Consider the following 12965-nt stretch of genomic DNA (forward strand, 5'->3'; position numbering starts at 1 on the left):
AAAAGTCAGTCCCAGCATGATGCAGTCGATGACCTATAACACAATGTACTCTGACTAAAATACACACTGTCTTTGAGTCATGAAGTCTAAAATAATGTTTTGACCAATTTCTTAACACCAAACTCCCACACACATCTAAATATGTGCATTTTGATTTGATTTGTCAAACTTTTCTCTCATACTGTGTTGAGTCCACTGGTTGAATTACACCCTATATTTTTTAGGGAACCCCTATTTTTTCAGGATGGAGGAAAATAAGTTGTTTGGCCTTGGTGGAGGTTTGAAATCTGGAATTGAACTTGTGATGGGGTATTTTCAGACCATAGTATTTCTACCTTTACTTTAATGTGCCACTAAATAGGGAATTCATCTCCTTTTTCACTTGTATTTTCACATCACATCACTACTGTTGTTCCTCTTCCTTAAGCGGTTCCCAGTTTGTTGCACCAGCTAATGTAATGACATCACAGGACGCTAAAACTTTTCCACAAACTGGCAATTATCAAGACTGCTAATGCCGACAAAACATTGAGTACATGTCGTGCAAACTCTGTCTCTGCTCGGCTCACAAACCTTGTTAGAAGCTGGAACAGGCAGGAGTCTTGCACAGAGATGAATCAAAATGTTTGAAATAATTCATGATCACAATGTTTTCAAGGAAAAGAAGCTTTTCAACAAGCTCTGTAGACGATGTTCACGACTTGACTTGCACCTTTTAATAAACCAAACAGTCCTTGACGTGTTAAGGATCCACTAGGTGGGGCTTCAAATTTAGAAATGAAAGATGCTTTTCTTCTATTTCATGTTTCCTTTCTTCTGATGCAGACACGTTTAACACATTTAAAAGATAAATGATTTGGTCCCTCATATAAACTACAAAGGCACATTTTACCAGTACAGTGCTACTGTGTCGTCACTGTAGTTACCAAAGTAAACTTCAGTAAAAAAGTCCTGTCAGTGTTGCGTAGTCAGCAGCATCGATGACATATCGGTTTCTTCAGGGATCTGTGTCAACATTTTCACCTCGCTCGTCATCAGACATGTTGTAAGACACTGTTGAGTGAACTTGGATTGTCTTCAGTGTCTCAGAATGGCAGCGCCGGCCCTTTTTTTTTTTTTTTTCCACCACTCAGTTGACACTCGGCTTGTTTCCTGTACAGCTGTCAAATGCTCTGCACCGTCAACAACATGGCCATACGCCGACGAGACAGCTTTCTCTGGGGAAAAGGTACGCTGTTACTCTTTTTAATCTTTAATGTGTATTATTAGGGGGAAAGCTGCTGCTCAGAAAAACAAATGTCGAGGTTGTTGTGAGATGGTTTGATGTTTATTTCTGTCAATTTAGAATTTCTGGTGTTTAGAATTCACTTAAAATGCCCGTAATTTAGATTTTATGTCTTAAATATCATCTTGTATGTTTTGCTTTTCTACTTTGAGATGGTTTTTTTCCAGAATCGACATGTTCTGTTCAACTTTTTGTGTCATTTGAAACCTGATTAATGTGTTTTACCTGCTGTTATCATGCTCATGGACAAACCATCCACATATTCATATAAAAGAAACGTCCTTTCTTGGCCTCGGTGCACTCAGAATCAACCTTGTTCACTGAAAAGAGGAAGAGAAACTTCTGTTTCCAGCCTCATTCATTGACCACTTCTGTGACCGGCGAAGGATAGGTTTTCTGGTGCATGCTGGTCTGTGAGAGCGAGCGTAGGTGTGAGGGGAGTTTGTCAAGACGGTCCGCCGACTGCTTCATCAATCTGTCGCCATCCTGAACTGTACTGTCCCTCCTCCACAGCTCCAGTGAACCTCCACCCTGGAGAGAGTGGGCAGGGTGGAATCATCAAGACTCACAAGTTTGAGCTGCTGGATGACATTCAGGTATTGTTGGAGAATATATCCCTCCAAGGTCTCACATTAAAAATCCATCATTATTCTTTTCTTCCCTACACGCCCACAGCTGGCAGCCTCGGCAGAGCTTTTTTCACAGCACACAAAGGCAACTTTTAATTGCGATATGAAGGATTTGAGGGTTATTTTATGACGTGAGTGTCAAATTGGCCCTGAGTCATATAGCATTGAGTCCACGGTGTGTCTGCTGTAATAACAAACCTTGGTCCCCGGCTGACATCGCTGCCCTCTTTTCTTCCACTCCCTCTTTTCAGAAGCTGAGGTTGGAGATCAGTCACGTCACGCCAGAAATCCACGGCTCTGAAACGAAGGAGCAGAAGTGAGTATGAGCCTTTTATCATGAGTCAACGTGGCTTCTTCTGTGTGAATCAGCGTGACCCCTTCCTCTTTATTGATAGCAGTTTAGATTTCCACACCGCACATAACGTTCAGTTCGATAAAGCCATGGAAGCAGCTTTATTGTGATTTTTATACGTCAGGGTCAGAAGTCAAAATACAAACACATGCCAGCTCTGCTGCTGAAAGCATCTTTAAAACCTGCTACTCAAACCTCCCCACCCATCATTCAAGCTAACTGTTTCAACTCTCCACCACTTTTGGCTAACTGTTTATCAGTCACGTTCAGCCAGCAGCTAACTGTTTATCTATTACTTTTAACAATTTCACTTCCCATCCCTTTTTACTAAGTAGCCTAGCTAATGTTTTTCAACTGTTTAGCCACCACTTTTAGCTAACTAGGCTAATTCAACTGCCAAACTTTTAGCTAACAAAGCGGACTACAATCGCTTATGAGTCACTACTATCCAACTATTTCAACTGTTATCAACTAGTTAAAGCTAACTGTTTCAGCTGTCCATAACTTTTGGCTAACTGTTCATCAGTCACGTTCAGCCAACAGCGAACTGTTTACCCATACAATTTCACTTCCCATCACTTTTTTACTAACTAGCCTAGCTATTTCAAATGTTTTTCAACAGTTTATTCACCACTTTTAGCTAACTCTGCTATTTCAACTGCCAAACTTTTAGCTAACTAGGCCTACTGCAACTCCCTGCTGGAAAAAAACAGCATGGACCAGTACCAAAACACAGCATATGCTGGTCTTGCTGGTGACCGGTCACCAGCAAGACCAACATATGTTGTGTTTTGGTGCTGGTTGTCCCAGCAGGGCTGTTTTTCCATCCCCTTTTTTGTGACTTTATGGGCAACCGTTCCATTTCTCTAAATTGTTCAGCCATTACTTTTAGCTAACCATTTCAACCCTTTATGTGTCACTTTTAAAGAGCTACTTCAACTGTCCATCCCTTTTAGCTAAATATCTTAATGTTTATCCATCACTTTGGCTAACAGCTAACTGTTTATCCATTACTGTACGTTAACTATTTCTACTTCCCTTCACTTTTTAGCTACCTTGGCTAATATTGCTGTTATCACTATTTAATTTTGTAATGTAGGCTTACTGTCTTACTGGCTAATTTTAACTGTTTCCATCATTTTTTTTATTTATCACTATCTAGCTAATGTTTTCCCATTACTTTTAGCTAACACGGCCTATATCAGCCATCACATTAAACTGTTAATCTGTCACTTTTAGCTAACTATTCAACCCTTTATACATCAATCTGGGTGAACTATTTCATCTGTTCTTTTTAGCTAACTATAAGATAGCTAACGAACTATGCATATTTCACCTGTTTGTCCATTACTACTATTACAATCCTTTATGCAATTTCAGCTCTTTATCAGTTTTCAGTTTTGTAATCAGTAATCAGTTTTAGTTAACTTTTTCAACTGTCCATCACTTTTAGCTAACTATCCAATATCCTTGAGCAAACTATGTAGACTTTCAAGTTAAGCTAACTAGTCTCACTTTATGCTACCTGCACTTTAGGCATACTGCTGTTTATCCACTAGCCTACCTTTAGCCAGGCTAACTATTTCAACTGTTTATCAGCCAGTTGAAGCAAACAGTTTCAACTACAGACCTACTTTTTATTGAAACATTTCAACTGTCCATCACTCTTAGCTAACTTTCATTACTTTTTGCTAATTAGGCATATTTCACCTGTTTGTCAATCACTTTTAATTCTTCTCTTTTGGCTATTTCAACCTTTTATTGATTACTTTCAGCTCATTTTTCTGTGTCCAGGTGTAGAAGTTGTTTCAATATTATCCAGTTTTCTTTATTCTTTATTTCCTTTATGCACATTTTGCACATGCACATGGTTGGTGGATTAGTGGGAGTACATGTAGACTTGAGCAGGATGAAGTGTGAGGTCATGCTGTCGTGTACAGCTCGGGCACAACAACACGTTGAGCACTGCGACATTTCTGTGACAGAAGTTGGACAGAGAAGGTGGCATTTCTGAGAATGTGTGCTACATATTTGGACTTCCCGTGCTGTTGCTTTCCTCTAGAAGGTGATAATAACATGTATGTAGTACAGTTCCTTTCAGTACGGACTGTATTACCGGCACGATTAACCGCAGATTGACAGTATCACAGCAACCCCACCCCGGAACCCCCATACACCCACCGAGTGACAGAAATACACCCACGCGACTTGTGATAAAAGTGTTCTGAATGAAGTCTCTGTATCTGTTTTTCTGTCTTTGCAGTAAAAATGTTGTCAGGAAGAGAAGATTCCTACGTGGCAAGAAGAAATTCAACATGGATCCCAAAAAGGTGAGTTTACACGTCCACACAGACGATTATGTTGTTATTAAAGATCCTGATGGTTTTTAGATGATGATCTGAACGCCCACTGTGTGTCCTTTAACACAGCAAACTCAGATGTAACACAGATACGCTCCATATGATTTGATTCTACAGTTCAAGTGGAAGAAATATCTCCTCTGAGTTTTTAATGTCACAGCAGCTCAGGCTTTACTTTCACTCACTTCAGCCCCTCTGAAGGTTCACAGACGGCAAAGATAATTTCACAGAGCGGATGTGGATTTGAGTAGGCTGTGTGTGTGTGTGTGTGTGTGTGTGTGTGTGTGTGTGTGTGTGTGTGTGTGTGTGCGTGCAGAAGTGCAAACCATGCACAGACGCAGATGACTGCATAGCGAGAAAAACCACATCCTGTTCCCTGAAGTGGGGCAGAAGCGCCACTTCACCACAGAGACCTCCGTCTTTCTCGCTGCTTCCTGTCTGCGTCCTCGCTTAAAGAAGCTTTGAGTCCCTCGGCCGGCGACCGTCCACCGAGGACGCCTACGAGCTTCTCGGGGCAAAGGATGTCTTTAAGAGCAATTGATTTGAAGAAGTGCTCGTCGGGAGCCGGCACTCAGAAGAAAAGAGGGGGTCATATTTCTGAGAACTGAACAGCCTTTGAGATTTGACAGATAACAGGCGGCGTTCATTCAACCTTTCTCTTCCTCTGCACGCCTGATTAATGACAATGCTGACTCAAAAGGTGAAGAAGAAAACTTTGATGGTGCGTGACAGGACTTTCTCATCAGCCTGCAGAAGAGAGCAGAGTTTAAACACGACAGCGAACACATTTAAACCCTTTGATTATTTAAACTTTGAACACTCGTCCTCCCCCTCTGTCGATATTCTGCACCACATTAAATACTAGTTTCTGTGTGTAAACAGTCAAAGTAAAGATATCGTTTTAAAATATGACTTCAAAGTCACACATACGAACTGCACTCCAGTAAAAGTCTCAAACTATCTGATAAAACCCGACTGATATATTAGCTGTAAGAACTTATCCACTCATCACAGTTATGTTGGCACATGTTTCGCAGATATGAAACAGATTGATTGGTGATTTCTAATTATTACATTTCCAGTGAAGTTTACAGTCTCTCATGTAAATCATCCTGTTGTTTGTAAGTAACTTTGAGGCGTCATTGCAAAAAATGAGTGTGTATCGTCTCTTATATGGAAGTCAGAAGTTTCTACACTCTAATATCAGAATACAGAGTATTGATCGGGTTCTGATAATGTTCCTAAGTATGAGAAGTCGACCGATAATCAGCCCGGCTGATGTTCTGATCAGATATCTTTCTGATCTATCTTTTTGTCTTTTTAGTCCAATCGCTGTTAATTTGTTCTTTTGGATAGCGGACGAATCTTAAAAGCGGTTCTGCTTCCGTCACGTTTATTAAAATGATTGCATGCAACTACCACGACTCTTAATCGATGACAAAACGCAGAGACCAACAGCTTGTTAGCAGAGATATAAACACAACATTTTAAAATTGTTAACAGTGTTTTGAAGGCAAAGAGACGAGTCGGATGCCTGGCGAGTTCCCGTCAGGCTCCGTTACTTCTCTCTCAGATTTGTTTGGTTCGGACAGAGAAGTCCCTCAGAACTGAGCTTTAACACATCAGTCACTATCACTGCTTTTCACACTGATCTCCCCTCCTGTCCCGCTTCAGGGAGTCCACTACCTGGTGGAGAACCACCTCCTGGAATGGCGGGCGGAGTCGGTGGCCGAGTTCCTCTACAAAGAAGAGGGACTGAACAAGACGGCCATCGGCAACTTCTTGGGAGAATGGTACAGTCGACACACACACACGCGGTGATCAATGTGGAAGCTGCTTTAAGACGTAAACATCTTGAATGTGCTGATTTGTGTGATTGTTCTCTCGCAGGGAGGAGATGCATCTGCAGATACTGAAAGCCTTCGTGGGCCTGCACGAGTTCTCAGATCTGAATCTGGTGCAGGCGCTGAGGTGCGTGTCACCAGAATACTCTTGGATGCGAGCAAGTGTGAAACATTGCAGCAGTTTTTACCTTTAGCCTTGTTTTTTTTTTAATGTGTTTCTGATGATGTAGAAAAACCTCCTCCTCCTTCTTTCCTGCTTGACACCGTGTGTGTGTTTTTCTTACACCTCCGCCGTCTCTCAGGCAGTTTCTGTGGAGCTTCCGTCTCCCGGGAGAAGCTCAGAAGATTGACAGGATGATGGAGGCGTTCGCAACTCGCTACTGCGACTGTAACCCCGGGGTCTTCCAATCCACCGGTACGAACACAAAGAGGCTTTGTCTCGCCTGAGTCGCTTTCTCTGGCAGTCCAATTAAAAAGTGTCATTAATTTTCAAAGATTAGAAAAAAAGGAAATACAAGACGAGTTATCTCGCTAATAAGAATCAAGTTTTTTTTTCTCTCCGGTGACTTCTTATCTCCACGAGTCGACACGAGTGTTGAGGAGGACTGAATGTGCGTCTCTGTTGTGTTTGTGTTGACAGACACGTGCTACATCCTGTCGTTCGCCATCATCATGCTCAACACGAGCCTCCACAACCCCAACGTGAAGGACAAACCCAGCCTGCAGCGGTTTGTGTCCATGAACAGAGGAATCAACAACGGAGAGGATCTGTCCATCGAGCTGCTCACGGTCTGAACCTCCAGAGTCTCGTTAATCTTATTGGTTATTATTAATATTATTAGATACGTGATGTAACAGCCAAACAGTGAAACTCTTTGCTGTTATCACTCAGAAGGACTTTGGCATTTCGTTTATCTTTTCTTGTTTCTGGGGATTATTTGATTCTGTCGTTATCTCCGATCATCAGGAGCTTCAGTTTTCGCTCTGACTCTAAACGTTCGTTACCGGGACTGTTTTTGAGTAAAAATGTTCACTTTAGGGTTTTTCCATTGTGACAATTTAGTTATTTGTGAGCTGCTGTGTTGATCAATCAGTTTGGATTCTCTTCTGTCTTTCCAGAAACTGTACGCGAGCATCCGCAGCGAGCCGTTCAAAATCCCCGAGGACGACGGGAACGACCTCACGCTGACGTTCTTCAACCCGGACAGAGAGGGCTGGCTTCTGAAAATGGGTGAGACGATGATGGAACTAAATCTGAGTCGTCTGCAGGCGTCGTGTGTCTGCGCACGGGTTTCCTCAAGTGTTTGTTTTTGTTTGTTGAAGGCGGGCGAGTTAAAACCTGGAAGAGGAGGTGGTTCATCCTGACAGACAGCTGTTTGTACTACTTTGAATACACCACGGTGAGTATCTGTCTGTCTGCCTGCTAAATACAGAAATGTCAAACACTTCCCCTGGAGATTCGAAGCCTAAATCGGTCTCTGATGTTCGTCTCCTCCAGGATAAAGACCCCATCGGGATTATTCCTCTGGAGGACCTGTGTGTCAGGGAGCTGCAGGACTCGAGCAAACCGGTAGATTTTTCTATTTGCTTTTTGTTTATCAGCGCGTGTGACGTCGAGTCGAGCGTCCTCGCACACATTATCTGCTGCCGCATGAATCACACGGCAGCTGCTGAATGAATTTCCAACGCGGGTGGCTCTCACAGCGAGTCACGAGGGGCCGACAAGATAAACAGAGCGGCGTATGTACACAGTAACGCTGCAACATGTGTGTCTGTGTGTGTTTGAACAGTATTGTCTGGAGTTATATAACCCCAAAGGACAAAAGATCAAGGCCTGCAAGACGGAGAACAAAGGCCGAGTGGTGCAGGGCAAACACCAGTCCTATAAGCTGAGCGCGGCCAGCGAGGAGGAGCGGGACAACTGGATCGGCGCCATCAGGTGAGAGAACACGTGGGAGGCCCGGTGCCGCCGGTGACTCATGTTTGTCGAGGCTCCGGGCCGGAAACACATGAGGAGTTTAAACAAAGCGAGGTGATTTCGCTGTTTCTGGTGTGTCTCAATTAACGCTTTATGTGTTTTGCGCTGCCCCCGTTAGAGGATTCAGTCATTAATTACTCGCCTTCATGCTGGTGAGAAGTCAACAAAACATTTCTGGAGCTTCAAAGCAAAAACCCTGCTGGAAAAAACTGCATATGCTGGCTTTTCCAGCAGGGAACAGTGTTGCAGCATTCTCCTAAAAAGGTCCAAATCTCCAAATCTTTATTATATATAGCCGCTACGCTAAAAGAGACGTGCTAACATGCAGTGATACCACGTTCAGCAGGTTAGTTTAGCATGTTAGCATGCTAGCGTTTGGCTAAATAGCACTAAACAAAGGTCCAAGTCTCAGGAAGCCAATTTTAAGTCAAAGTCTCTATTATATATAGCCGCTAAGCTAAAAGCGACGTGCTAGCATGCTGTGATACCATGTTCAGCAGGCTAGTTTAGCGCGTTAGCATGCTAACGTTTTGCTAAATAGCACTAAACAAAGGTCCAAGTCTCAGGTAGTCAATTTTAAATCAAAATCTTTATTATATATAGCCGCTAAGCTAAAAGCGACATGCCAACATGCTGTGATACCATGTTCAGCAGGTTAGTTTAGCGTGTTAGCATGCTAATGTTTGGCTAAATAGCACTAAACAAAGAGTGAAGCTGAGGCTGATGGGAAAGTTATTAGCTTTGCATATATGCAACTCGTATTTAATCATGAGGGGTCGATGAACCCAGTAGTCGTTGTTGGATCGGAGGTAAAGATTTCTCACATTTGCAGAGTTCAGTTGAAATTGAAGCCATTTGAAGACGTCGTTTCAGACTCACACTATAATTTATCAGTCAGTCTTTACTGGAATGAGATTAATCAACATGAAGATGATCATTAGTTGACGACTCGGGGAATCGGTCTCTGAGCAAACAGCAGGCAGAAATAGAAAAACTATGACTTTTACTCGTCGTGATCTCGGTTTCAATCTTGTCTTTCAGCGCGAGTGTCACCAAGAACCCTTTCTGTGATCTGTTGTCTCTACGAAAGAGGAAGGTCATCGGCAACACGTCCTCGTAGTGACCGACACGCAGGACGTCCAGGAAAACAAGTCCAGGACCTGAACTCTGATGTCGTCCCCGCGGCTGAACCATCCTGTGATTTAAGACTGAAACTGTTCAGGAAAAGAAAAAAAACTTGATCGCACATTATTTCACAGAAATTTACAAAATTGGGGAACTCAAACAAACGTGAGCTATTTGTGGCTCACAGTGTGAAGCCTTAGAATCACTTCTGCAAACTGCAGCCACCAGAAAACTAACAAGAAACTAACAAGAACTGCAACTGACAAACATCTGCAGCAGAGCCGGAGGTCCGGAGGGACGTCTGTGCCCCTTAGAGGCGATACTGGAGGAAGATGACTTGTTAGTGTCATGGATGGATTGCTGAACCGGACCACAGGGTGCAGGTCCAGAGCCAAAACCTCTGCATGAGCTGGAAACATTTCTCGTGAGAAAGTCGATCATAAGGAGACAGAAAGGACCACAAGAGACACAAATGAGTGTGGAGAGACACAAAACAACCACAAAATGACCACAAAGAGACTAAAAAGAAACCCCAAAGAGACACAAAATGACTACAAGACACAATACAATCCAAAAGAGACTAAAAAGAAACCCCAGACACACAGAACGACCACAAAACTACAGAGAGACTGAAAATAACCACAAAATTACCACAAAGAGACACAAAATGACCAAATCGAGACACAAAATGACCACAGAGATGCCAAAAAACAACCGGAAACAGTTGCAAAAATGAACAAAAGACACCTGATGACTACAAATAGATAAAAAACAACCCCAAGGAGACACAAAATGACTACAAGACACAACACAACCACAAAGAGACAAAACAAAATATGCAAAGACACACAGAATGACCACAAAACTACAGACAGACTGAAAACAACTACAAAATAACCACAAAAAGACAAAAAACAAACTGCAAAGAGACACAAAATGACTACAAGACACAACAAAACCACAAAGAGACAAAATAAAAGAGGGACTAGAAATGCAAATCGACCTGAAAGACACAAAACAACTGCAAAAATGACCAAAACACACCTGACGACTCCACAGAGACGCAGAATCAGTCGGCTTGTCTTGTTACCGTGTTGGTTTCAGCGCCTGTTGACTCACAATCTGTCCACTGATTAACACTGAATAACCATCATGGCGATCAATAATGTGCAGATCATCAATGCCAAGAAGTTACAATCAGAACCTCACTGATCGGCTCAGTGGGAGAAGAAGAATATGTAGCACTTTGATTAAACTGATTTTAGTGTTTTCACCACAGATTCATTAAAGAAAATATCAGAAATATATAAATAAATCTTCAAAAAGAAAAAAAAAAATAATGACTAACTGTTGTAAATAACGTGCCAGAGCAGTGTACAAAGCTAAAAGATCCTACTAATTATAATATAATATAATACTTGTTGTACAGTTTGTTTCAGCTAAAGTGATTTTTAATTTACTGTGTTTAATTTAATGACTTTATATCGACAGACCACTTAAACTACTTGTAAAAATAAACTTGTGAATGTATTCGTGTGTCCGTTTCTCCAGCAGATGGCGCAACGTCACCTTCATCAGAGTGTGACACTCAGAGCGTCTTCATCACTGATGATGATGATGATGATGATGATGTCGTGACGAGTGAAGTTTCGCTACTGAGAAATATTATCTTGTTATTTTCATCATCGTGTTTCTAATCAGATGAGGAGCGTATCTGATGCGTGGAGGCTTTTCCTGTGTTGTCGTTCGTGTGTGTGCGTGTGTGTGTGCGTGCGTGTGTGTGTGCGTGTGTGCGTGTGTGTGTGTGTGATAGAGATGTGGTTTCAGAAACACACCACAAAATAACAAACACACAAAATGTAGCTTCTCTGCAGCAAAACGTTTCCTCTTCAAACACAGAGGAAGTTTTTGTATCAAATCACCTGTAAAAAAATTATATATTTATTTACTTCCCCGGCTTCTTTTGTTGGTTTCACACATAAAACAAACACAATAGTTGCTAAAAATGACATGATTCCACTTTGAAATGTGATTTGAGCTTTTAAAAAAAAAATTCAACATGAAGAGAGGAGTCGGCGTCGCTTCCTGCACACACAGGAACCACAAATGTTTGCCACACAAAATAAGGAAATATATTTGTTTTGTTTGTCTAAATGTCACTCAAAGAATTAAAATCAGTTTTTAACCTCAGAGGTCTAAAACTCACTTTACAAACAAACTGTTGAATAAAACTGAAGTAACAGAAATACACATCTTTTAGATTTAGAGCCTCCAAATAAAACAAAAAGTCCTGTCTTCTCCAATCAGAGTGATTAAAGTTAATTGTATGAAACAATGTTTTAAGGACCTTTAATAATAAGATTTGTTTGATTTCTCAGGCTTATTTAGTTTGGTTTTGTGCTTAAATGGCAGAAAATGACATAAATCTACTTTTAAATGTCTTCTGACCTTTTAAAAAACTCAATATGAAGAAAGAAATGAGATGAACAACTTAACATAAATGTTTGGTACATAAAAAAGGAAATATATTGGTTTTGTTTGTCTAAATGTCATTTAAAGAATTGTTTTAAAAAGAGGAAATGGTGACATTTTCTTATGTTTTTCAACCTCAGAGATCAAAACTCACTGTTAGAGTTCTGGGGTCCATTTCACAAAGCAGGTTCAACAAACTCTGAGTCTAACCCTGAACTCTGAGTTGATCTACTCTGAGATAGGAAACTCTGAGTTTTCGGTTCCAGAACAGCAGATTTGAGTTAGTTTGATCAACTCGGAGTAGTTTAACCTGGAGTTAAGCACGTGCACCACAAGTATAAAAAGACAGCATCAATGGAGCCATGATTCGACGAATCACCATGGCAACGGGGAAGAGGAGGGCTACGTTTTTCACCCCACTGGAATTGGAAATATTACAGTTTTTCTCGATTGTTTACACACATTTTCTGAAAGCATGCCTCATGCTCTCAGAACTCTACACACAAATAAAAAATCACACACACAATGGGCAAAACCCCTCAATTCTCCTGCAAAATTAAACTTTACATTCAAAACAATGTTATTTCTTCTCAAAATGGTATTTGGTTTTCAAATGACACACACAAACCATCATATGAATAGACATTTATAAGAACCAGTTGAACACTGATGTGCTCAGTGTAAAACACTATGATGAATGGAAAACACTTCTTCTTCATTCATCATAATGACTTAGGCCTTTTTTGTTCAGTTACACTTACTACAGTCAGTACATACATAAGTGTGATGTAAAATATTTGAGAATATTGTTTTTATACTCAGAACACACAAACGGTAACAGATATATTTTATTTTTCCCACAAACACAATGTACACAGTGTACATCTCAACCAGCACAAAGTGCATATACAACAATATAC

General features: G+C 41.2%; 1 protein-coding gene across 1 annotated transcript; it reads left to right on the forward strand.

The window, feature by feature from the left end:
• The first annotated feature begins 1115 nt into the window (after positions 1-1115).
• On the forward strand, positions 1116-11103 carry LOC115574805 (cytohesin-2-like). The gene is made up of 13 exons (XM_030406420.1): positions 1116-1228; positions 1799-1881; positions 2166-2230; positions 4530-4596; positions 6301-6419; positions 6517-6597; positions 6773-6885; positions 7111-7259; positions 7590-7701; positions 7794-7870; positions 7969-8040; positions 8261-8409; positions 9490-11103. Exons 1-13 carry the CDS (start codon positions 1168-1170, stop codon positions 9566-9568), a joined length of 1227 nt encoding a protein of 408 aa, XP_030262280.1. The 5' UTR covers positions 1116-1167; the 3' UTR covers positions 9569-11103.
• Positions 11104-12965: the final 1862 nt, after the last annotated feature.

This window comes from Sparus aurata, chromosome 23 (assembly GCF_900880675.1).
Source record: "Sparus aurata chromosome 23, fSpaAur1.1, whole genome shotgun sequence".
Taxonomy (NCBI): domain Eukaryota; kingdom Metazoa; phylum Chordata; class Actinopteri; order Spariformes; family Sparidae; genus Sparus; species Sparus aurata.